The 22,670-nt window shown below is 37.9% G+C and overlaps 1 protein-coding gene across 5 annotated transcripts in view; it reads right to left on the bottom strand.

Annotated features, from left to right (window-relative positions):
• TTC39B (tetratricopeptide repeat domain 39B) overlaps positions 1-22,670 on the bottom strand; it is a 77,539-nt gene that overhangs the window by 32,671 nt on the left and 22,198 nt on the right. For 4 of the 5 annotated variants that reach the window (XM_030004249.2, XM_030004253.1, XM_041120819.1 and 1 more), the window contains exon 2: positions 18,446-18,480. In XM_030004249.2, coding sequence (XP_029860109.1) covers positions 18,446-18,480 — 35 coding nt within the window. Of the gene's footprint in view, positions 1-10,494; positions 10,806-18,445; positions 18,481-22,670 lie in introns of those variants that run through there. The other variant, XM_030004251.2, reaches the window with a different exon arrangement.

The following is a 22,670-nucleotide window of genomic DNA, read 5'->3' as shown; positions in this document are numbered from 1 at the left end:
AAGGGGGAGAGTTTCTTCTTTAAACACCAACTTTGCAGGAATTGTCTTAAAAGAAAAAAAATCCAGTAATCAAAGCTGAGATCTACCAGATGGCAACAATGAGTTTTTACTCTCTCATACTTGCACAGCACAACCATTTTGTGACCAGCACTGAAGCAGTGCCCTGTTCCAGGTGTCGTCCAATACAAATCCCAGTGGCCGTATTAAGGAGGGGGTTGTTCCAAATTGCAGAGGACAGATGGACCTTCTGGTCCCTTCCCCTCACAAAACGTTTGCTAACTTTAAGGTGGGCCAAGAACTGTGAGCTATTGGAATGGAACCACCCAACACGAGGTGATGACCTGCTACACCGAGTATGGAGGAACTATGAACAGTCACCTGAAGTAACAGAGGGAAGAGAACCGCAAGCGAGAGATGTATAATCACGTAGTTAGTAAAAGAATCCGAGGGAAGGTGGATCATTCATAACAGCAGGTAGTTTAACAACTGATCACAACTTTATTCACTTAGTTGTAAAATATCTGGGTTCAGCCTAGAAAGAGTAAGAAAGCTTCCTACCACTTCATGTGAAAAGTAAGCAAATAAATTGATTAAAGTGTTACAGTACCCCACTGCTGTACCACGTTTCTGAATGCAAGGATCAAGATGTAAGGGCAATGTCCTATTTCCACTGCTTCACTAGGCCTCATTTTAGTGAAAAGAAACACATTTTCTGTATCTGTAGGCTGTAAATCTGCACACTTCCTATCCTGCAGTCAGCAACTGCTGGAACTTCCTTTGGAAGGGAAACCTAATCTTTATTTTGTATAACATAGCCATGGACATGCTGGCTTTTTATTAGAGAGGACCATTAGCCATCAGGCTCCCAAACACCACCACACCACCAACTCTAGCATTACCAGGGCACATATCAGTATTTGTAAAATATTCCCTTAACAAGGTTCCTTAAAACAACACAGCCCTGGCATCCTGCCAAAACTATCCGCTCCTATTCAATGGGTAAGCAGCAGACTCTCTCCAGCACATTGCTGTCATGTTCTTCTCCTGTGTTACAGACTAGTTCCCATGCTGCTGGCTTTACGTGTGACCAAAACCTGCAGGCAATGCAAACAGGATTCCTTACACCAATTACATTTACTGTTCCTTACATCAAGCAAGCTTATGAAATTATTCTGCCACTTCAAATATAAAACTTGGGAAGCCAGTTTTCTCAGACCCTTATTTCTGGTAAGCGAATCATATCCTCTACCAATGAGTCTCACTCCTGTTTAATTACTCTTCACATATATTTTCTACTGTTTTCCTACATCCTGCAGCAGAGGAACATAACTAGAAGGAATCACTCCAATTCAGATTCATAACTTGATACCACAACAGTCAGAAGAAAGGAACATACTGACTCAGAAGCAACTTGGCTATCTTCGCTGGCAGATAAGGAATATTTCTATGCAGAGGCTCAGAAAAAGCACATTTTTTTCCTCTCCTCCCAAAACATTACAAACCAATTTCTACAGCAAGTTAGCAGACTGATGAACAGTTCAGTAAGCAATGCTGACTCACATTCTCTTTCTGACTCATGTTCTCCTTCTGACTCAGTCTTATTTTGGCAATCTCGTTTTTTCCCTACCTCCACATACAGCTTCCTAGAACTGACAGAAAATTAACACATTTTATCACCTTAGGTGAGCATGTGCTTTAATTTATCCTGGAGTAGACTAAATTAACACTACTTCAGTGAAATTACTATGGATTTTACACCCAGTGAATACAGTTCACTTCTAAATGAAAAAAGGAAAAGAAAAATGTGCTATATTGGGTGTTACACAAAGATAACAATGCCACCTTACAAGGAGAATAAAATAACACTGTGTTACTGTCTAGGTACTTTAAGGATACCTTTTCCCAACACGCAGCATTTTTTAAAGTTTTCTCACTACTATTTCAAACTTCTTTTATGAAAAAAGAATAAATGTTTTGAATTCCAGCAATAGCTTATGTATGTTGGGCTTGGTGCTGAGCTACTCACGAAACAGTTCTAATACAGTGGGGACATACTGCCCATAAGGAAGTTATTAGCAGCTTTAAGTAGGTTCTTCTAATCAACTACTTGGAGCTGCAATAGAAACAAAGAATAAGAATACTGATTCGAAAACCCTGAGATGTACTGGAATATTCACCATTGGGATGACAATCCTCAGGATGTACACAAAGCAAGAGCATTAGTCATTTAAAATGTCAAAACAGTTTACAGCTTATTAAGCCACTTTAATTTTTTTCCCTACAGATTAATTAAAAAGGGAGCATAACTACTAGCCTAAAACAAATCAAAAAAAGTTATTGCTCTAGTATTTAAAAGAAAGTTGTTTAAACACGTAATGAGTTAGACAATAACACCTATCTGTCCACACCAGGGCTCAGTGTAAGAGCATTCCTGAAAGGCAGTTATATATCTAAAGTTAAGTATTAACTTGGTACATGCTGCTGTCTTTGTATATACAGGACATTTACTCAGCTTTTAACACAATCAGCCCTGGTGCAATGACCTACCAACTCTTCTCTTGAAGGAGGATTCAGGAGCTAGAAATGGAATTGCAGAAAAGTTTACCTTTAATCTAACTGTATTTTCCACATTTTAAATCATATATTTAGGACCGAGTTCCACATCACTTTATTAATATTAGCTGGACTTAAATGTGTAAACAGTACTTTGCATGAATAGGGATTACAGAATTTAGGTTTTCAACTTCTAAAACTATTTGTTGGCTCTTTTACAACACAGCCAAAATAATCAGCCTCATCTGATAAACAACATTTAATTGCCACTGACTTGGTTTTGTATAGCTACTGCTCTCGCTAACAAAAGTCTCACTGGGCTACAGTTACCGAAAATATTTGATGTTATTAGTGGGAGCAAAGCAAAACTTTGAGGGGAAAAAAGCACAAAAATGTGAAACTAGTGATAACAATTTGGTTTCAAGATACCCACATTAAGATGCACATCTGATGCAAACAAAAGGAATGAAAATAAGATCTTCTAAAAATTGGGAGGCATACAGAGAGGATGCTATTTTGATAAGGATCACAAAACCAAGATGCATTACATCTAAGAGAACGCTCCCCCAGGAAACAAATACTTCAGCAAACAAGTGACCCTTAACACTTACGGAAGCTTCATGAGAAGAATCTTTCAGAAGGATTTGTTTGCTTAAACTCAAATGAAAACCATTTTGGATGTCAACCACAGTGTCAACAGGTAGGGCAGCAAAAACTATCTGTAGCACTCCTTCAGTAACATATATGCAGGCACCTGCTAGAGTATTTACTGCCAAGTTAATGATGACAAAACAGCATTAAAATGTATTATTCTCAGGCAGTTCTCATCCTCTGCAGGAAGATGGTAAGTCAAATCGTCCTAATAAACTGTCAAAATCTGATACTCACTGTCACTATTCAGAATGTTTCTATACTTTCTGAAGTAGATCCTTCCCTTTGTAGTCATGAATAGCTCAATTAGAAAACTCAGTATTTAACTGTTTATGTTCTACCATGTCAGAAAGACTAACTATCTTGTCATGCGTCTTAAATAGCCAGGATATGACTTCTTAACAGTAAATAGCAGCTGATCCTCACCGGAATCTACTCAATAGCTCCATTTTCTTGGCGAGAAGGCTTCAGGGTATTTTTGAATGCTGCTCTACTTCACATGTATTGATCCCTTGTAATGTGCAAGAACAGTGGTGATTCTGATGCTTTTTAGCTGATGGGTTCCCTCTTCCCCTCTCTCCCTTACTGACGGGACCACTGTGCAGGCACACTGTGCTTCTTCGACATATGCAGCACTGAGCTCTGTGCTGATGTGTACTGCCAGGCATAATTAGCACAAAATAAACTCAAGCCTTCAACAGAGTCCTGTGGGGGCTGGAACTCACTGTCTCCCTGGAAGACTTTCTCCCAGCCAAGATAAAAAGCCATACTCAAACAACAGTATCAAAGGTCACAGTTTACAGCTCACAGAGATATCATTAAATCATGACTTCATGTTCACGTCTTGCATAGCTTTACATGCCAAAATGTACTTGATGTCCTCTTAGCTGGTCTTACTATTTAGCAAAGATCCAAAACATTTAAAAACTGCCACCACCACAACACCGATCACTTGTTAAACTCAAATGACCCAGACACCTCATGTTACTGCAATACAAAGTCTTTCTGTCCCTGACATCCTTCTTTTTGCTGTGTTTTTAATTTTGAACTAAGCCTCAGACTAGCAGTGTCACTAGAACAAGGATACTTCCATTCTTAATTCTGCAATACTCAACAGTCATGCTTTAAGAATGAGGAAAGTGGTTATGAACTGGTTCTTAGCTCTTGATCCCTGCCAGTCATTTTCTATTCAAGCATAGGAAGTCCAGTACTAGTCTACTACCACTCCTCTCTCTCTTCAGTCTCAGTGAAGGGAAAACAGAGTCATCCTTTACTATGACAGAGACACTTTCCTTCTGCCCAGCCCTGTAAAATAACAATAAAACCCCCCCAGAATTCTTATTTTCTTCCATTATTCTATCCTTCACCAATGTATGCCAATTCCTCTTGTGATTTAACACCTTGCCTCTGTACACTGTCAGATTCTTCCGGTAAGCTTTAAGCAGAAAAAGCAAACTAGTGTCTCTGCCCATGGGTAACAAATAATAAACATCTCTACCTCATCTGTTTAAGGAAACATCACTGGGCTGTGATTCTTAGTACTTATTTAATGTTCCTCCAAATAGATGGTTGTCTCCTATCTCTGTGAAATGTTTGCAGGATTGCTCATCTCCTTATGAGTATTTTTGAATGTTTATGGCCTTGAAAAATCTATTACAGGACTGCATTTGGCCTTCTTTTTATATGCGCTGCTAGCAACTGCAAAGATTTGCAATTTCCAGTAGGAACTGCTTTAACATTAACAGTAACGTACATCCATGTGTATCCATTATATCTGAGCAAGCCTACAGAAAACTCAACTTTTAGTTCTGCTATCTGGAAATATATCTTCAAATAATTTTCTTCATATTTTGAAAGCATAGTACTCCTCACCATTAAATTAGTCATTTGAGAAGAAAAATCTTTTTCATCTTATCCCTCTCATCCATCACTCATATATGAGCCAACAGTAACACCTCACTCTTCTGCTTCGTGATGTGCCAAAATCTAGTTTGGATCATTTCCTAAGGGACAATGTTATTTGCTATCACTGCCATCAATCCTCTGCACAGGCACCAAGTGGCAACACAAGTATAAATCCTATCAGATAAACAGTGAGATGCTTTGTAGGAGTACTACCTATCTACCTACCAGAGAGCAGCAGGTGGCACCAACAGTCCTATGACACGAAACGAAAGCTAATATAAAATAAGCTTATTGCCAAATCCCACTGAGATACTCTGTTAGGCCTACATTTTATGCTCAGGATAGTTCAGTGAAGGGTGGCTGAAGACTTACATGGCTCTTCCTAGTACAATCCACAGACTTACGTACAGTGAACATTAGGAAATATTCATAAAAGCAAAGAGTAGCTTCCTAGTTATGTTGGGTTTTCTTCTTATTACAAGCGACTACTCTTTAAAACTCACAAATGTGGGACTTCTGTTTGCTTTGGTTTTGTTTTAAGATAAATACATGCAGAGATGTACCACTTTCAGGAACAATTTCAGCATCAAGTTTGAATCTAAGGAACCCTCGTGAGAGCAGAGCATGTGTTATTCTCTCTGAGGAGTACTGACCTGAGTAAGAAACTGCACGCACCCCTCACCCCCCCACTATGCTGGTGCTGGCACATGTCTTTCAGTATCTTGCTGACTAGGTAGAGGACTCAGGCTTTGAAAAAGCAAGGTGCATCAAGCAAGCCTCCATGAGGCTGGATTTTCTTCTTCTATCTGTATGCATGCTATGCATTCCTCCCATCTGGAGAACAATTCAGAAAGGTGGAATCAAATCGAGTAACCTTTATCACATTTAGATGTTTATGGCAGCTAACAAATTAAAGCACGTTAAATCCTTTACATTAAAGGGTTCACAGTATTTTTAAATTGCCAATCACTTCCAGTTTATGAATAAAAAGGATTCTTAACCTCATGTGTTAGTTTAAAAATACTCAGGGAAAGATATAAGACCATGTGATCAACAGTTTTTTCTATTATAAACAGAAAACTTTTTGCAAACTGTTTTACCATTTCATCTAAAACCCAGACTTTAACGCCACTTATAATCACACAACAGAAAAAACTGAAGCCATAAAGCTAGAAGCCTGAAATTATTTCCAACTTACATGTATCACTTCCTATCCTAGGCTATTATCATTAATATAGAAAGCTTCCAAACTACAGCTACCTGATCAGTATAGCAAATGCTAACTTTTTTTACCTATACAGTAAATCCACTAGTCATAGTTTATCTCCACAGCAACTTCTGCGTTCATTATGAACACATCCCTTTTCATGAGAAGCATGAATTTTAGGTAAATAAAATCATGTAGTTTACGTATTCAGTGGAAATGTTATCAGCTTATAGGAAAGCATTGAAAAAAATTTCATGCTGATGCAAGACAGACTTTATTCCTTTGAAGGCATAGTGTCTTCACTGTTTCAGAACTTCACCAACGCATGCTGTAGTCTGTGTGCTAAACATTCATTTAAGGAAACGCAACTGGCAGCAAAACTTTCCAATGCTGCACTAGCCAAATTTGCAAACAGGCAGAAATTACTCTAAAAGCTTACTATATTACGATCCACTCAACAACAGTCAGTTTTTTAAAAACAAACAAACAAAAAGAATCAAAAAAAAACCCACCAGAAAACACACAGCAGACACAGACCCAACAATGGTCATTTAGTTGAAATGATATTACTTTACACAGCCTGGTATTTCGGCAAAATTGTTAGGGTAACACACTTACTGTCACTTCTTCCTCCCTCAGGAGTTTCTTGCATGCTGTATTTAAAATCACACTCTACAGCAGACAGCGGCAAACAGTGTTGTTCTTACCCAAGCCCTTCCTGGGTACTAGCTTTCACCTGAATTTTGGAGACACCCATCCACCTACAGAACTGGTAACAGCAGAGGATGGAAACACCACGCTACAAGGCAATTCAGTTCAATGAGGTTCCACCTTCCTCCTCAACACTACCTGACTATGAGGAGTAGCATTTAGCCAGTTATTTGTAAACCCATCTAAGTGAATCCTGGACTGTTGTCACAATACCAAGGGATCTGCCTATGCTCTCCTTTGCATGACCAAGCAATCTCACCACTAAGCATTTTCCTTTTCTTTAATAGCATTTTCTGTTTGGTTGCTTTTTGGGGTTTTGTTTATTGTTGGGTTTGGCTGTGGTTTTTTTTAAATTAAATTCTTTCTTCTCCCTCATCTTACAGCTGTGGCAGAAATGCTGATGCAGAGCAAAAAGAAGAAAGAGTAGTTAGCTGATATTATAACCTTGTATACATAATAAAATAAAAAGAAAGCATCAAAAACTGTTTTTTTCAAAATGAACAGCTGTAGAAAAGGAGTTGGAGCTCTCAGAAAAACAGAGACAGTAGGAAGGGAAGAGGTAACTGAGGAAGAAAAAAAAAAAAGAGGCAGTTGCCCCTGTTGAAAATCAACAATTATTAAAATGATATGCATGAAAATGAGCTGAGAATGACTTCACAGTTTTTATCTCTACCTTAGCATTGTCAAAAGAAGTTCAAACTGACAGCTTTTCATAGACTACTGGAATTTCACTAAGATATCATTTTAATTGATCAATCATTATAGCTTACCAGGTATATATATGTCATCTAACCATGAGGCAGACAGAAGGCATATAAAAGCTCTGTTCCTCATCCTCACAGATCAGAAGCTGGGAGGGGGGGAGCTGCTAGCATGTTAGGAGGGGTGGTTGCCCTCTTACTTTCTAGAAAAGCAAGTTCTAATTTTAGCTTTTCTAAACTTCACAGATAAGTGTTTAGCTACAGGAGACAGTTTTATTTTAGGAATTATTGCTGCTCACAGCAGTAGAAATATTTGTAATACTGTCTTATGAATGAAATGCATTAAAAAGTCCTCAAACACACCAAAAACTTTATACATAAACAAAAATTCTTTCTTCTAAGTCTCATCTGACCTTAAACTTTAAGTGTTGGACCACTACCTGTCAAGAGACCGATAATGTTTCTTTGCTTTACATTCGGCATGTGAGTCTTATTTCTGATCTCCAACTCTGGGGGCACGCACAGGACTGTTTTTGTTCTAGTTAGAAAGCAGCCCAGTGCCTACAGTGCTGCTTCATGAGAATCTAGTAAAGGAATGCAAGAAACTGATCAAAAGGTTTTCCTTCCAAACATTTACTTTACGTCCATCACTAGAGGGGGCAGGGAGGGGTGAGGAGATGAAGGAACTTTCCTGATAGTCTGCCTTACTGAAAACATGGAATTTGCCTATCTATATATTTATTATCAATGCAGTATCTGAACACGACAAGAAAATACTGATTGCTGTATCCTCACACATTATTACTACCCTACAGATGCAACAAAGCAACTGAATAAGCACAAAGGAAACAAAACAAGGCAAAGTTGATCATTTGCTTGAGTCACAGGAAATGGTGTCAAGACTAAACTCATCATACTGGCTAACCAGCACCCACCATTGCCAACATCACAGTCCGCCCCTCTGGAAAACACAAAAAGATAGGCTACATTTCTAGCCACTTTTCTTAAAAACAAAAAACAAAACAAACCATGAGCATTCACAAATGTTTCAGTTTTGGACTAACCATTAATCAAGTTCACTAAGCCAATAATCAATTTATTGCAAGTCAGGTGGTTTTACAGCCGGAAGGGAAAAAGAAACATCAGCAGCTTTATCTGACACCAAGTTCTTTAAGTTCAGCTGAGAATTGCAGCTGAACATGTACATGCACGGTAAGCAAGACGCAAATCTTCCATAATGAATCGGCCATATTGTGGGAGCAAGACACATGACAACTACCTGGGTTACTATCTACCCACCTGAATATGCACACACAGATTATCTGATCACTAAAATGATTGTGAAATAATCCTATTCAAGCGTATCAAGCCACCCCAGCATGAATTTGACACAGCGTTGCAAAATATTTGTAATCCTAAAGACAGTCAGCAAAACAATCAGATCATGGGTATTTAGAAGCGACCACAGTTTGACAGAGGGGAAAGAAAAAACAAAGCAGTGTCAGTGTCGGTTTGCAGGTAGGAGAAAAAAAATCTACTTTACACTGTTCTGCTGGACACTAAGGGAAACGCACAGCACTATAAAAGGTTGTTATCAGATTTATTAATAGAAGTCAGTGGTTCAGCAGTATTTTTAGATGTATGTTTTAACATGAGATCTTTGCAAGTAAACTGAGAATCTACTATGTTTGGAGACCCCTTATCAGACTAATAGTTCATATCAAATAATCCAGCTGAGGTCAATACAGGCAATACTGTGTAGAAAAATAAGCACCCAAATATGCCAGAGAGCAATACTGTCAAAACTTAATATACAGTATGTAGATACAGATAAATAGAGGTTCACACAAAAAAAAAAAAAAAATCTGTTCATTTCCCTTAGAAAGTAGGTTTAAATAAGACATGCTGACAAGAAAATAGGTTGAAAAGGATCCTCCTGAAAGAGCTAGCATATATAAATAATAATGACAGGTTACTGACAGTTTTACACAAAACGAATAAAAATTCCGCTTATCTTGCTATGGAAGAAACAAGAAATAAATCATGCAGCAAGTATGACACCAGATCAGGCCAGATGTTTACGGGACTAACACTGCGTCACACAAATACTGGCTCAGATCCAAAGAGACAATTAGGACAGTGTGATCCTAGTAAGACACTCCTCCTAAACTTCAAACCAATTTACTGGAATTTATTACACAGTGAACTTATAGCTAATGCTGGAGACCTTAAATTACTAAAATCTCTAAAAGCACACTGTATTATACTTAACACTGAGTACTTAGAAAGCAGAACTGCATCCCATGAAATAAATTATTTAAGTCAAAAATTATATAACCTCAAATGGTTAAATCAGCACAGCTACCAACAGTAGAAGACATACTCTATAAATAGAGAAAATAGCTACAAGTCTGTTACTGTTCTTAAATCACCACATTTTAAAGAATGGCATCCCAAAATACACACCTTGCGGTGTTCTACAACCTACAGCATCTGAGCTGATTAAGCACTGACATCAGCAGAGAAGCTTCTGCTCTCTAAAAGCATTGTTCACCACTGCAAAGGGCAGAGGAAAAACAATTATTTCACAAACCCATTGCGAATGTATAATTTTTCTCTCCTCTTCAAGGAAATTAATCTAAAAAAAAAATTGTAGTTTAAGTGTCCAACATACCTGCCAAAGTAAATTTTCACAGATAAAACCCCATAAATCTGACTACCACATTCATGATTTCAGGTACTAGTAGGCAGAGATAATATACTTACAGGATTAATTCAGTTAACTTCAGGTATGTAAATATAGTCCTTATCCAAATGTAAGTGCTGCTTCTTTCACTCTGTTCTTTTTCCACCGTGCACACATACAAAAAAGAAAACCACAGAAGAAAAGCATAAAGAGAAAACTGATTCTGGTTTATTTCTCAATATCCATGAGGTTTCATTAATGAGTTATCAAGCAAAAAGAATAAAAGGATAAAAGTTCACAAGCCAGCAGCTGGCATCACAGGCACTCTCCATAGCAGAATTCAAAAGAAATGTCAGTTAGAGTGGCAGCAGCTACAGTCAATGCTGGAAGCTGATGCCTCTGCGGGAAGAGGATGCTGGGAGATTTTCCCAATCTGTGCTGCAGCCTAATTCTAATCCATCACTCCTAACTGCAAGGAGAAAATGGAGACACGAGGAACGCAAAGTGATTTATATTTAAAGACAAAAAGGGAGTTACTGCAGTATTTCCTGAATAAATAAAAAAAAAAATGCTACAATTAAAGTCAGACACAAAAGGAAAAGTATACAAATCCAACTGCAGTAAAAATAGATCAAACATGCAAGAGTTGGTAGCAAGCAGCACTGAAGAAAACTAACTAGCTCATCTTTGATTTTCATTATTTGACAGTACTCAATTTTTTTTATTAACTCTTTGACATTTTTTCCCCAGAAATCCAAATTTTTAGCTAGAGTCCCAGGACCAAAATAAATCAATAGCACAGTGAGGCAGCTAATAAACAGTTATCTTCATGAATACACACAGCAATAGGAAAAAGTAGGAGTCAGAAGCAAAAGAGCTGCAAAAGAGATAGTTTAATCCCCTTGTTCTAATCTGTCCAGATGAGACATGGGAAAGCTCAGCACATGGGAGCTAAGCAGCAGAAAATTAAACTATGTCCTCCATCATTACCTTCAAAAAGTATTCTTTAAAGCTGTACCACCTGAGCTAATGTTACCTATTTCTAGCTATGTTTACTGTCATGAACTGAGATTTACTCACAAAAATAGCTCAAAGAAAGCCTTTAAAACACAAAGCAGGAAACTATAGATTTACTTTAGTCATTACAGATGGGCACTAAGTAATAAAGGCAGTAATACTTCAGACCAATCTATTTAAAAAATTTACTTTTGAAAATGCAAGTAAGAATGCAATATACCAGGAAAGAGTTGCGTAGTATTTCCTACAACACCTGAGGAAACCAAGGGCTATGATCAGGTAATACAGGCTTTGCAGGACAGAGATGAGATAGACAGTTGTAACTTACAGACAACAGCACCTTTAAAATCAGTATGTTTCTACCTTTTCCCTGAAATTGTGCCTGACAGTGTTAAAAGACCAAGGAGTTCAGAGATATCCGAGTTCTCCACCATGTGACTTGGAAGCAATGCTTATGTGTCTTGTCACTTACTATATTAACATTATTTGGGGCAGGGAGAGTCAAAGTGCCAGGATTTCTCTCATCTTGATTGCATGTGAAAGGTAAACCAGTTTTGAATCAAGGTTAAGCAGTCACATAAAGATTGACTCGGTTCACACACAAAACATACAACATTGTCTTTAAATCAGTGCAAGCTGCAGACAGTCCACACTTGAGGGTTGAGAAAGTATTTCCCAGTAAAAGCTGAGAAAGAGACAGGAGCCCATTTCCACAAAACTGACAAAAGCAAGCTTTCTGTCTGCAAATACCAACACACCTTCAAAAGACTTTCCCTGTACTGTCTTAAAGAAAAACACACTAATACACAGTCAAGACACCTTCTACTCAGATTGTTTCCCAAAATGCTCTGAGACAGTTTTCAATCATCTGGCAGGGGCGGGGGGGGGGGGAACCCCCAATAAACAACCAAAACACGACATCATTAAAGACCAGAGAGGTTTTTGTTTGTTCGATAGTTTAAAATAAAGAATGTGGCAAATCTGGTTTTCAAACATTTTTCCCTAACAACAATCCTCCTTCTCAATATCTGAGCAAGTGATAGCATACAAGTTTTTTTTTTTTTCATCTGTGAGTTAGAGCTCATCTTTTCATTGTCTTATCTAAAGCACTAATAACTTAAAGATTGTACCACCAATCCAAAACTTTAAGAGTCTACATCACTTTCAAAGCATCCGAAGTTATTCAGAAGGCAATTCTTGAGTTGCATGACTGCAAATAGCATTATGCAGTCTTTATTAAAGCACAGGGTAAGCATTAACTGCCTGAAAGAAATTTAAAAAGACAGAGAACACAGACATGATCAGTAAATCATGCATTCCAGCACAACACCGAGATTTCAACATGATCATTAACAGACTCCAGAAGTCTCCAGGAACCCCCACCCCCAAAATGTTATGTGAGTTTACTGCCATGGTGTTAATTTATTTCTCACAGAAGAGCAAGCCACAAGCAGCAACCCAAATATTTAGGCTCAATTCAGACAAACTTCTTTTGGCGAACACTGGATCACAGAAAAACAGGCTCTTGGTATCCTGTGCGGCAGTTCTTCACACAAGAGAGTAGCATGGTGTGGAAATGATGCAGAGTTTCAAGCAGTTCTCTGTAGAATGTCCCTGAGATGTTCTGTCTGGTTTCCCAGCCCCACTCCTGTTTTTTCCCCCTCCTTGCTTTCTAAAAAGCTATGGACACAGCTGAAATTATATATTTCAAAGTCAACAGGAGATACCAATATAAAAATTTGCACAGTGTGCAAGACTTCTACTCAAATACAAACACACAGAGAAATCTTACACCAAAGCCAAGAGGTGTAGTTGCAATAAATGTGGAAGAGTTAGGAATGATATAATTATTGCCCACTCAAAACCCCTCAAACTTAAACAATTTATAATCCAAGAACAGTTTCGGGTAGAGAAGGATTAGTGAGATTAGGCTGGTGTCTCACTACTGTTGTTCCAAATCTTGAGACTGACAATATAAAGTAGCTACTGTGTCATTTATGTAGCTATGAAAATATTATTTACTGGATACTAAAACCACCTTTACTGGACTTTTTATTTTCCCTTGACCTTAAGGACAAAACATAAGAAAATAAAACTTCAATCATTTAAATTGTCACAGCTGTTTCTCATCATCTTAAAACAATGTCAGAATTTGTTCAAATTTATGGAGACAAGCACTGTTGTTAAAGGTTTTTGGCTCCCTGAGTTCAAATTTTAATTTAGGGCCATTTCCTCAGCTGTTCAATTTCATTCACTGACAAAACACACACATGTGCAGGTATAACTGAAATCTTAACTACACTTCTGAGATTACAAGGATAACCTGCTCTAACTTCCTTAAACACTTCTGGCCCTTAATCTATCACCCCTGTAATACCATACAGAGCTGCTTTGGTAGGATCAAGGATTAACAGTATCCAGCTTTGGGGAGGAAAAGGAAATGCAAAAGAGGAATGATAATACAGCAATGAAATATGCCTCTTTCTGCTGAAATTGATAAAGACAGAAAATCCTAAGAATTCCATTATTCATCAAAAATAATCTGCCTGCTTTTCTACAGAATTCTAGCTTCCACCTTTTCATTATTTTGTTTTTTAAATGTGTTTAAATGAGATCTCACTATCTTTCCACTGATGCCATAACTCAGGGTCTGGTGTCAGAAATTTCTATACAAATAGCTCAACATGAATACTTCCTCTGTGTATGAACTGTTTGCAGCAGTCAGGCAGACTACTACATTTTTGGGAAGAAACAACTACAAAGCATCTTCTATAAAACACACCCAAGCAGCTACCATGATACAGTTACTCTAAATGTTGTTATTCATTTGCATAAGCCTCTGATAATGGGGTGGTAACTGAAAACACCATCTTGCCTTTACCTCAAAGAAAAAGACTGCATGCTGACCAGTAACATGGAAAAGCATAATAACTTGATGGTAACTTATTCCCGTCACATACAGACAACATTTTAAGGAAAAGTAAAATGAGATGGGAAGAAATCCAAATACAATTAAAATTTCATACAAGTTCCTAACAAGAACTTCAGAGGATAAAATACATACAGAAATCAAAACAGCAGTGACAAGGTCAGTACATGTTAGGCTTATGGTGATGGTTAAAAATTGTTGAGAACTCAAACCTCTTTTAATCTTCTTGTAAAACCAAAGAAGAGATGATTTACAAAGTTATACTCTGGCAACAGAAAACATGGATCTCTACATTCCATGAAAAGAATTTCCAGATAATCTGGGGAAAAATTAAGGTGGCAGAAATACATAGGAAAAAAAAGTCACAGAAGTTGAGAATTATCTTGTTCAGTAAGACTGAAATTAAAGTTCACAGTTTTTCCACAGTAAGATTCAGGTACTGATGAAGCATTTTTAGCAAGAATTAAATAAAAGAACAAAACACACATAAATCTGTTCCATCCATGTATGTTTTTGAACCTGTAGATGCTTGGCAGGTAACAGCATTAAGTTAGCTTGCGAAACAGATTTGCCCAAAACTTAAAGTAAGCAGACATTCCAATGGAAACATGGGGAAATATTTGGTTAAGTAGCAGCTTACCACCACAAAACTTTTCGGCAGAGGCTTGAATGAATTTCCAAAACAGAAAGAACCGTTTGTCTCTAATTACTCAGTCCCTTTTACAACAGAATATGCCAATCTGAAACCAGTTCTGAGTTAACGCAACCATGTAATGGCAAATTTACTTTCACATATATCCCACATATCTTCTTTTTAAGGTTGAAGATGCTATATCTAAAGTTATCACCAAGCCAGCACTTTGAAAACTTGGCAACTCTTTTTGGCAGAGAAGATACTAGGTAAAATGCTAATGCTTGCTTTAACCAAAATGGCAGACTAACCTACTGCAATAGCCTTTCTTGGGCTTTAGCACCAATGAGTAAAGAACTGCATTTACAGGTACAACACCATTTAATGGTCCCTCCACACTTCTACAGAACAAGTATTTGGGCCTCATTACAAAAACTGTTTTGGAGTTGCTGTGTATACCTACAGTAGCCACCATGAGCAGAAGATCACAAAAGAGTCTAGATAAAGAATTTAATCCATTTAGACAATCAGAGCAAAGACTGATTTCCTCCTGGACCTGTCCTCAGATACGACAGCCAGCACTAGAGATTTAGGGAAGGTTTTTACCCTATTAAGATAACTCATTGCCCTTTTAACATCTAACCTGGACAACCTGGTATCTACAGTTAAGCAATAATATTTAGGGAATAAAGCCAGTTAAAGCCAAGTTATATTAGCAAAACCATTTGCTAGCATTTACTGGAGCAAAATACAGAGAGAGCAATATTACTCAATAGGTATTTTACATGAAGAATTACAAAGTGGTGTATGAAATACTATGAAAACATAGTTCGTACACATTCTTTTCAAATTCTCGAAACTAAGAAGTTGATCTGACAGAATTTGAACCTCTGATCCCGTAAGTAAACATCCACAGTCCTTGTGGACACAACTCTCTGTGAAAAAAGGTCTATTTTAGTTAAATTCAGTTGGGTATAACCAAACTGCAATAAGCCACTCAAACCAATGTCAGGCATATAATCACAGAGCTGTAACAATGCCACTTTCTTACCCAAAATAAAAGAGATTGAAACATTAACAGATAGGAAAATTTTAAGACGAACATTATCAACAGCAGAATCAACAAAATAGATATAGCTTCTCAAAAGGCTGAACCTCTGGTAATTCATTGTTTCAGTGTAGTAATGCTTCCAAATTTCTACTACTGTATTATTAATAGAAAAAGCTACTATTAATTCTAGACAGGGAAAGGTCAAGTATAACTGGTGTGGCATTAGACTTCAGAAAGGCTTCCCCTCAGGCAAACTACCAGCCTCATTGGTAAACTACAACCAAAGAGTTTCAGGGAAGGTAAGATTGAAGACTTCCACAAAAAGTCCTAAGGTTTTTTTTCAGTTCCTTAGGCACTTTTTAAAAATAGCTATACCTTCTAAAGAATTTGAGAGAGAGGGTAATCAAGTGAAGAATCCTGCCCAGATACAAAACAATACACACATTTCTGTCTAATTTCTGTAACTGCAGAGTAGCTAATTGTCTAAACACAGAGCAAGTCAGCAGCAGCAAGTATTCCTGCTGAGATTATCCTACTCTTATAGCTCAAACATTCACTAACTGAACTGCCTCTCTATGAACCTAATTTTCAAAGGAAACAACATACACAATTATGCTGACTGTCCACTCATGTGTCCCCACGCTCTTAGTATTTTAACCTATTTGCCACTTTCAATCAGCCAAATTTGTCAGAGAAGCAGTGGACTGAAGAGATAATTAAGATAATTTAGATAGTGCAGAAATACCTGAAGGCTACCGTGTAATACACAATTTTCTGTTTTGTTAACCTGCTAGAAAATCAAGCTACCTGTTGACCATCCAGGAATAAGGACACAGGTGCAGGTGGGTGAAAGGAGAGGTAAGTAGGTGATGCAGACATGTACAGGGATGAGTAAGAGCTCAGGGAATGCAGTTGCTCACACTGTGCTTTCTCCTAGGCTTGTGCAGGACCACCTGAACAAGAACTGTGGGTGGTCCCACACTACTGAAACAGGCTGAGCTAAAGGCTGTGAAACCCGAACAAATGGAAAGTTAATTTTAGAATACACATATACCAGAATCAGTCAACAATATAACAGCACAGCTGTGGTATTTTTGGCCAGTGGACGATGACAGCAACCACAGTGACAACTGTTCAACTAGAGACATTAAGTCACAACATGATTTCTGCCCCACTAATATTCTCTCCATCATCCCACATTTACTCTTCTACATAATGGTTACTACAGACAGAAGCAATACCAGCCAGAATAAACTAAAATAAGTCTAACTTCTACACCGTTATAAAAAGTCTCTCTGTTTGACAGCTATGGGCACAGAAGAAAGACTCAGGAAGAACAAATCAAAGCTCTGCATGTCAATAATAAACATCTGTGCCAAGCTCGGATATCAATAAAAGAAAAAAACAACCTTCTCATAGAAGGAATGAGTGTTGGATAAATGTTCTCATAAAGTAAATATTACAGAGTCACCTTCTTCCCTCTCCTGAGGGAAGCAAGGGCCAGAGAAAGAAGTTATCTGATCATACAGCAACTGCTAGGGAGTCAAAGGAAGAAAAAGTAATCATTAACATGAGAAGTTCTCAACACGAATATATCAGATTCTTATTCCCTCCTTCTGAGTCTCAGGAAGTGATACATTTAATTTTTCAACTACAGTTTTACATAGAGAGCAGACCTTCCTACCCTAGGTAAGATACAAATAGTGGGTCTGGCAAATCTCTAAGGTATAATTTGCCAAGGCCATGGAAATTTTGGCAGTTAAATTCAGTCCAAAGCTACTGCTCCTGGGTCTAGAAGTGTTTTAGCAACCTGAGGATACCATGAGAATTCTCCTTCTCATGTGCTTCATGGCACAAAAATGCAGTAAGATCCTACAGAAAAACTGAAACCACTTATTAATAGCATTATCTGTTTGCATCACAGTTTAAGTAAGGTGTTGCTTCAGCATGAAATCTAATGCCAGAGAAGTGACTGTATCTCACTTCATTAGGGAAAAACATCTGTGCAGCAGTACATTATGAGGTATAGCAATTTCCATTTGAAAATCTTGCTTAGATGGTATTGCATAATGTGAGATCCAAAGTTTTTCCACTAATGCTGAGCTATCATTTTTTCACCATGCAGAAATGTCTAAAGCCATCAGTATGTAGCTAAAAGTTACTAAAATTTGCTATTTTTAATTCTTTACAACTTTCACATTTGTTGACAAATACATCATCACATATATCAACCTAATTACACTTCCATTTCCCAACTTTTGGGGACCTTAACTGTTCTAGATAATGTGCATGTAGTCAGTGCATATAAAATTATGCTTCCTTGGAATGGTGAGCATGCAGTATTTCATTGCTGTATAAATAGTTTTAATAAAAATATACAAATTTTAAAAAAATTCTACTTACACTGGGATGTTTTCAAAGGCATCTTCGAAATTTTCCTGCAAAAGAAAAAGAACTGTTTCAATCAAATGTGCATGTGTTTTGGAACTCTTTCTGTAACATAGCAAAGTTACCATTACCAGACAGCACTTAATTCTGCAACATACAGTAATAATCAGAATATTCAGAGTCTACTGGATTTTTGTTACGCTTTCAGTGCAAACCACTAGTCTAACAGATACATTTCCTATGGGCCTACTGCATCAGACTACAGTCAAGTTAAACCAAAGACCTCTTCCTTTTCAGACTCCCAAACTTCCACCATGTAAGTCACAGAAGGCAACACAGACTTATGCCTCAGGAGTTTGTGCAGCACATCTGATGTATCCAGGATGCACTAGCTGACCAGTATATCTACAGATTAAAGAAAAAAAAAAATTTAAGTGTTCTAAGCATATAGCTGATATGCAAGTTGGCCAGAGTATATATACTAGATCCGGGATGCATTATAGATAGTGTGCATATACAGCCAGCTCATGCATTAGTAGCAGTTATGTCAACAGCTTGGTCCAGACATCTGGAGGATGTCTCTTTCCATCTAGATACAAACCTCTTTCCACCTAGGTTCAAATTCCAAAGTAAAACAAAGGAAGAGATGTACAAACGTAAAAACAGTCAGAACAGTTCAGCTCAAGGATCATCTGTTTCTACATCCCATTTCCAAAACTGGTCTGTGGAAGTGTGTAGCAGAAACAGGGCAAACAGCCCTCCCTCCTACATCATTCTCTTCATCCCACACTTTCCAGCCTTCGGCAACTCAGGGAATTCCAGGCCTTGATGTGGTTTGTCCATCTGGTGATTTCCAGTAGATCTCTGTTCCAAGTAACAGACCAGTCTCCCCTTGATCCCATGTAGACTTCTTTTTATTCATGAGGTCATAACCTTCGTAAGGAATTTCGCAAGTCTGCCACCCATTTTGTGCAAAATAATCATGCCTACTTGAATCTGGCTTGTACTACCTTTAACAGTCCCTAGCTATTGAATTGAAAAACAGTGAAGAATCAATTCCTACTTGCTCTTTCCTTGACACAATTTTGAAAACCTTTGTTGTATCATCCAAATCATCTCTTTTCCAAGCCAAAGACTTCTACCTCACTCAGTCATGCCTTGAACAAAAACTATTTCCTACTTACAACTGTCCTTTCTGCTCTTTCCATCAGAAAAAACTGGAAGCAGGATGGGACAGATTGTTCCAGTTTTTAACATATCCCAGGAATAACACTGACTTGGTGTGCAAAGGAGTAAGATAATACAAATCTCACACAACATTCTCAGGGTATGTAACCACCAATGACACAAGCACTACAGTGCTTGCATGAAACCTGCCAAAAAAAGTTTTCAAACCAAAACCAACACTAATGAAAGAAACAACTTAAGTGCCTTGCTAAAACACCAACTGCAGCTTATTTCAAGGCTGGCCACTCAATTAAGACAATGGACATACTTGGAATATTGTTAGACTCACTGGCAGTGAGGTAGAGGATTAGCGTTTCAGTGGTATTTACCTTAAGCATAACATGAGATTGAAGCTAACATTCAGTAATAGTTCAGAAGACAGACCTACACTTCATGAATTTTGCATTTCTCAGCAAACTCACCAGAAAACACAGCTGATAAATAATCAAACATTGTAATGACTCATTAAATACTGTTTCTCTGCCACAGGACAAAAGCAGCAATACACTATGTGACTGTGATCCACGCTCCAGAAAAATGTTACTTTACTTGTATTTTTAACTGAGGAAAAATTTCCATTCAGAAGAAAAAACAAACTGTTGCAAAAGGGCAGGACTTTTATCATCCTTCACAGATAGAATATACTACTACATCAGTTTTGAACTACTACAATTCCATGTTCTTTATTGCCTGCAGCTGCCACTGCCCAAGAGTAACAGGCATGTATTTAAAGAAGTGTTAACAGACTGCCCAAATACTCTCTTTCAAGCTAAATTTACCAGCTGACAATACTATAGTAGGCAGAGCAAGCCTTACTGTGAAGAATACAGTAATCAACTTAGCCAATAAATTGAAGCCTGATCTGAGGAGAGCTGAACAGAGTTTTGAAAAGCTGAACAGAAACCAACACGAACAAACACCCTGCAGAGAAACCCTGTTACCCCTGTCTCACCCTCGACACTAACAGAATTCGGTAGTCTTCTAATAAAGTGCTTCTCTGAAGACTGTTTGCCTCCTTGAGCCACTTCTAGAGACAAGAGGGGAAATTCAGCAAAATAAATAAACAAAACACAGAGTTTTCTGAGCACACCTCTGTTTTTCCTAAGAGAACAAACCTGACAAGCAAAAGTCAAGGTACTTTTAAATGTCAGGTACTTATAAAGAACAGCAGCAATCAGAAGTTTACACCACAATGCAAAAACATCTGTGACATGAACCTCTTGCCTGCTCTTTCAAACCTGAGAGCAGCAGCTATGTATAAGAAGAACTCTGTCTAGAGAAGGGCCTCCTCCGCCTGGCTCCTCCTGAATTTTCTTCTCTGCCATTCACACTGGTCAAATACATGTCAAAACATTTAGAAGATGAAGTACAACCTTGGTATTTTTTCCCTGCATACCAAAGCACAGGGAATAATCACGGCCTCTCAAAGAGATTCCTTCAGGGAGCTAGAAACAACAAGCATAGTTTTTGTGAAGTTCCTGGTGCCTTCCCATTCCCACTGCATGCAAACCCCTTAACTGTCTCACACAAGTTTGTAGCTGGCTCTACGGACTCCCACAGTTTCCCTCTACACAGAAGACAGTTGAAGGCACTGAAAGAGAAGCATAGCCATTTTCTACTGCACTCCATGCCTACTACAACAAAAAAAGTTTTATCAACCTAAAGCGTACGGGAAAAAGACTGCAGCTGAAGTACCCAGAACAGCTCCTCTCAGATGGAGTTCTGGGATTCATCATGTTCCTGCCAAGATATACAAGGTTTCAGAAGTACTCAGAACATATTTACTTTTTTCCAAGTAGTCTGTTAAAACTTACTTGTAAATTAAGCCTGTTCAAGAGGAGAAAACAATTAAGAGTGAAGTGTTACATAAAATACAGAGCATCTTGAAGACTTCAAGCTGTATATAATATACACACATGTATAGGTATGCATATAATATATATTATGTCAATTAAAAAAGAAGAAAAAAAAAATCAAACAATTGATAAAGTTTATCTATTCCTTATAGTACAGAAGCAGCCCGAAAACATGGACACATTCTTGCACATTTGGTTAAAGCCTAGTAAAGTTCGCATCTTTGACTGCTCGTCCCAACGCTGCAACTTCCAGCTGATACAGCTGAAATGCCAAAACCAATTTCCAGATGTGCTTGTTCATTTCAGTCTACAGCAAAGCAGATTACTTAATTCAAGCTAAATAGTTTTACTTAGCACCAATGACAGGCTGCATACAAGTTTGTTCAAGCCTCAAGTCGTGTGCAACTAAATCAGCCATACTTGTGACCTCCACACTTAGCAGCATGAGCATAGGAATACAATTTCCGTTATGTCCATGGCCGGAGAGACTTGACAGAGACTGAGGTTAACCCAGTCCTTCATTCGTTTCCTTCACCTGACCCACGTTCATCCCACAGCAAGTCCCAAAGGTCCTGCTCCGGTATGTGCTTGTTATAAAAGCCACACACATTCAGCTGAAGCCTTCAGGAAACAGAAACTGCAGTTAAAGCCACAAAAAGGGCAACACGGCTTTTTTTCAGATATTCTACTCAGAAAAAGAAATATATTAACAAACGTTTTAGTTGGTGCCAAGAGAAACAGTTTACCAACCACGTCTCTCAGTACATAATACTGGCTAATGCTGCAATCCACAGATTTTCAATGCACATTTTCCAGAAAACACGTCAATCCAAGAATTTAAAACACATGAACATAAGTAAAACTGCCACTAGATGGCATGACAAAAACTGATTCACTTCTCCACAAAGCTGGGAAAAAAAACTGGCACAAGATTTGACAAAATAAAGCCATCTCAAATGATTTTCCTTGAATTACATAATCTTCATTTTTTTCTGGTTGATTATTGTACTATTTCACATTTTTGATGCATCATTTTCAAGATATGAGCAAGTTTGAAAAGAATTAAGTTTACACAACTTGAGATACTCATGTTTTGCAAATCCAAGAAAGTCAGTCAGACAGACATAAATGAACACAGTGTATTAATGCAAAAAAAC

This window comes from Aquila chrysaetos, chromosome Z (genome assembly GCF_900496995.4).
Source record: "Aquila chrysaetos chrysaetos chromosome Z, bAquChr1.4, whole genome shotgun sequence".
Taxonomy (NCBI): domain Eukaryota; kingdom Metazoa; phylum Chordata; class Aves; order Accipitriformes; family Accipitridae; genus Aquila; species Aquila chrysaetos.
This window is presented reverse-complemented; position numbering and strand designations above follow the sequence as displayed.